This window comes from Zingiber officinale, chromosome 8B (assembly GCF_018446385.1).
Source record: "Zingiber officinale cultivar Zhangliang chromosome 8B, Zo_v1.1, whole genome shotgun sequence".
NCBI lineage: Eukaryota > Viridiplantae > Streptophyta > Magnoliopsida > Zingiberales > Zingiberaceae > Zingiber > Zingiber officinale.
The window spans coordinates 98731004-98734696 of record NC_056001.1 but is presented as its reverse complement, the minus strand read 5'-3'; the positions used below and the strand labels follow the sequence as shown (position 1 = coordinate 98734696).

Genomic DNA, 3693 nt, shown 5'->3' with positions numbered 1-3693 from the left:
GACGGGAAGAGTTAAAACAAGACGAATCAACCTGCCAATTAAATAATATACTGTATTCAATATATAAGTAAATGATATAATTATAATATATATAAACTAATAAATGAGAAAAAATTACCTGTCAATCAAATTGTAACTTCCTGATTTGTTTGTTTCAATTAATCTTCGACATAATTCAGAAATAGTTGATAAATTCTGAAATCTTTCATGGCCAACAATATCAATCTTATAGTGCTCCAATTACATTCTCAAGTGGTGTAAATCTTGTGTATCAAAATCAAGAGGATAGAATTTCTCAGCAAGTCGATAGATGTGATCAACATTAAAAAGCTTAAAGTTTTCTTTAGGTTCCAAAGCACAACTAAGCTTAAGAAGTTCCACTGCCTCATCCTTGAATCTACTATTAAGCTCTTCAACTTGAAAATCTATTGCAGCAGTAAATACATCAAATCGATAGTGATGCTCAACTGTGATTGAATCATTTTGTTGACAAGAACGACCTGTAGCAGATTTATAACGAGCTTCCATTTGAGGTATCTCAATGTCATACTTGGCACAAACTTCTTTCACATAAGTAAGTTGAATAGCAAATCCTTCTTCTCTCAAAGTCTGAAGCAAAATTTTAGTAGTTGAAACATAGTCCATTGCATTTAAAATATCTAAAGATTTCTCTTGCAATGCTCGACAAAGCAGATTTGTTAACCCCATTATCTTTTGCATCAAATGTAATATGAATATGAAATCAAAAGACTTCATCGCTATCAGCAAACCACTAGCTTCACCACGGATGGAGTTAGAGGACCCATCATACACCATGTTTTCTAATACGGTAATCACAGAACTATACATATCAATCATGTTACAAATTGAGTCAAAATTAGAACTCCAGCGAGTCTTTCCAGGCCGTAGTAAATTTTCAATTTGATTACATCCTCTACCAGTATCACGTTCACCAATAGCTACCATATGCGCAACTTCATCTTTTTGAGCAGAAAGTAACTCAACATGACGTTTAGGAGACGCATTAAAGAGATTACAAATGGAATTCAATTTTGAAAAGAATAACCAAATGGATACCTCTTTTTCAGCAGCTGCAGTTAATGCTAGTTGAAGTCGATGAGCGAAACAATGTACATAATATGCACATGAACAATCTTTCAAGAATAGAGCTTGTAATCCATTCCAAGAGCCACGCATATTGCTAGCACCATCATATCCTTGTCCCCGCATGTTGTAGATATGCAAGTCATAACAGCCAAGAGTTTCAGATATTTTTTTCTTAAGTGTTGCAGCAATTATGTCAGTCACATGTACAATAGCAAAGAACCGCTCTCGTAAAAAACCATCAATATCCACAAATCTTAATACAATAGCCATATGCTCTTTGTTAGATGTATCTCTTGCTTCATCAACTAAAATACAAAATTTTGCATCCCCGATTTCTTTACGAATCTTAGTTCTCACTTGATTGGCAAAAATATTCAAAATATCTTTCTGAATATCTGGTGAAGTATACTTTGTATTTTTTGGAGCTTTCTCTAAGACAATGTCCCCAATATTCTCATTCATTTTTCCCATAAATTGTATCATCTCAATAAAATTTCCACGATTATTAGAAGATGGAGATTCATCATGCCCTCTAAATGCGCATGCTTGTAAAGTAAGCCATCGAATGCTTTCAATAGTTGCTGTAAGCCGCAATCTGTTCTTCTGCTTTTCTTCTGAAGATTGTGCATTCATCATTTTATCAATATGACGAGGTATATTCATCAAATTATCAAGATGTTCCATAGCATTATTATGTGGTGAAGTATTGCATCCTATATGCATAAAAAATGCACATCTATCACCATCATTAACTCGCTTCCAATATTTGAATCCATCCGTCGTAAATGCAGGATTACGAGGATGCTTATGATCAAACAAGAAGCATGGAAAACAAAATGCAACATCTTTTGAAGGAGAATACTCTAACCAAGTAAATTTTTTAAACCAATGACTTTGAAATCGTCGATTTTGACTTCCGAATTTGGTCGACGGATACTCATTCTTAATAGGCTGATATGACCCCATCTTAATATAAGCTCGTCTAATTTCATCCATTTGATTAACAGGATATTTCCATATCAGAGTACGTAATCCTGGATCAGGTTCAAGAGAACTGATATCAATATCTATTATAGGAGATTTGTTAGATTGTTGATCGCTTGAATTTGATATATCAATATTGGATGAAGAATTCCCTTGACTTGTCAATGTCTCCTCTTTTGCTTTAAAAAAAGAATTAATAGTTTTTCTTTTCTTCATTCCTTAAGTTTTCTGTATTAAAGTGAATAAATATAGAAATTATCATTATCCAATAATAAGAAAATATCCCTTAATAACAAATCAGATACAACATAATACGAAGTCATATGTTGCTAATATTGAAACATTAATAACTAAAATAACCAAGTATATAAATAAAAGTAACCAACTTAATGATCTAATCTATATGTCATCGAATCATTTTATCTAACCGATTAAACTAAGTATTACTTATAAATATGTTACTCTATAGCAACCAAACAAAATTCCTGCAACAAATGATTTTAAATGATATATCGATTCTCGAATAATTTCATATTCATCAAAGTATCTTTCTTGTACCTCAGTTCTAAAATCTTCCCTCAATACAATATGTATATCATGATCCCAAAGAGCCCAAAACAACCAATTTGCAAAACGCAATACAAGCAAATTCTGAGCAAATTCCTTTCCCAGATATTTTGCGTGTTTAGGGAGAAGGGAGGACGTGTACGAGATGGGACAAGGAAAGCGGCGTCGGTGCTGGCGTAGGTTGTCACGCGGCAAGTAGAGAGTTGTGTGTGTTGTAGTTGTGGGCCTGTGGTTGTGGCAACGTCGTTGTGGAGGCAGCGACGTGAGATGAAGCAGTCGTTGTGGGTCTATAGCAGCGTCGTTGTGGAGGCGGTATCGTGAGATGAAGGAGTCGTTGTGGAGGCGGTATCGTGAGATGAAGCAGACGTTGGTGTTGCGGCAGCGGCGACGGCGTGAGATGAAGGTAAAAAAATAGGTTTAATTTTATGAAAGCATACTAGCATAGGGCTAATTTTTTTTTTGCTTTAATTGGGTGGGGCTGGAGCCCACCCTAGCCCAAGGGTGGCTCCGCCCCGCCCCTGCCCGTTTTCGATTCCAAGTCTCCATTTCTACACACTTTCATTTCTAATTTTCAACTACAATAGAAGGAAGTCATGGAGGTTCATCATCTCTATCTCAAGAGGGAAAGGAAATAGTGAATCCGTACAAGGACTTTAACATTCAATCCATCAATGATGAGATCGAGCACCTTCCGATTCTGACATCCGAAATATAAAGAAGTACCGATGCAATTACCTCTAAGGCTCGAGAGATTTCTCCTCTAAAATCTTCTATTTTTCACTAAACATTTTGAGAATCAAATTCTTCCGTTGGGAGAATTATGTGTAAAATGTAAGCACTACAATATTTCCTATAAATTTCAAGTCGGTGGCGGCTATGGTTCGTTGAAACAACACGTAGAAATGAAGCACCTAACAGAATACAATAATCTAGATTTTCTTCAACTAGCAGTAGTACTAATTCCAGTTTATTTTTATATTATGATAATAAATTAAGAAAATTATTAGCTAAATTTGTATATGTAAAATATCTTTA

General features: G+C 34.8%; 1 protein-coding gene across 1 annotated transcript; it reads right to left on the bottom strand.

Moving 5' to 3' along the window:
- Positions 1 to 240: 240 nt before the first annotated feature.
- On the bottom strand, positions 241 to 1791 carry LOC122014074 (zinc finger MYM-type protein 1-like). The gene has a single exon (XM_042570263.1). It carries the CDS (start codon positions 1789 to 1791, stop codon positions 241 to 243), a length of 1551 nt encoding a protein of 516 aa, XP_042426197.1.
- Between the last annotated feature and the right edge of the window lie 1902 nt (positions 1792 to 3693).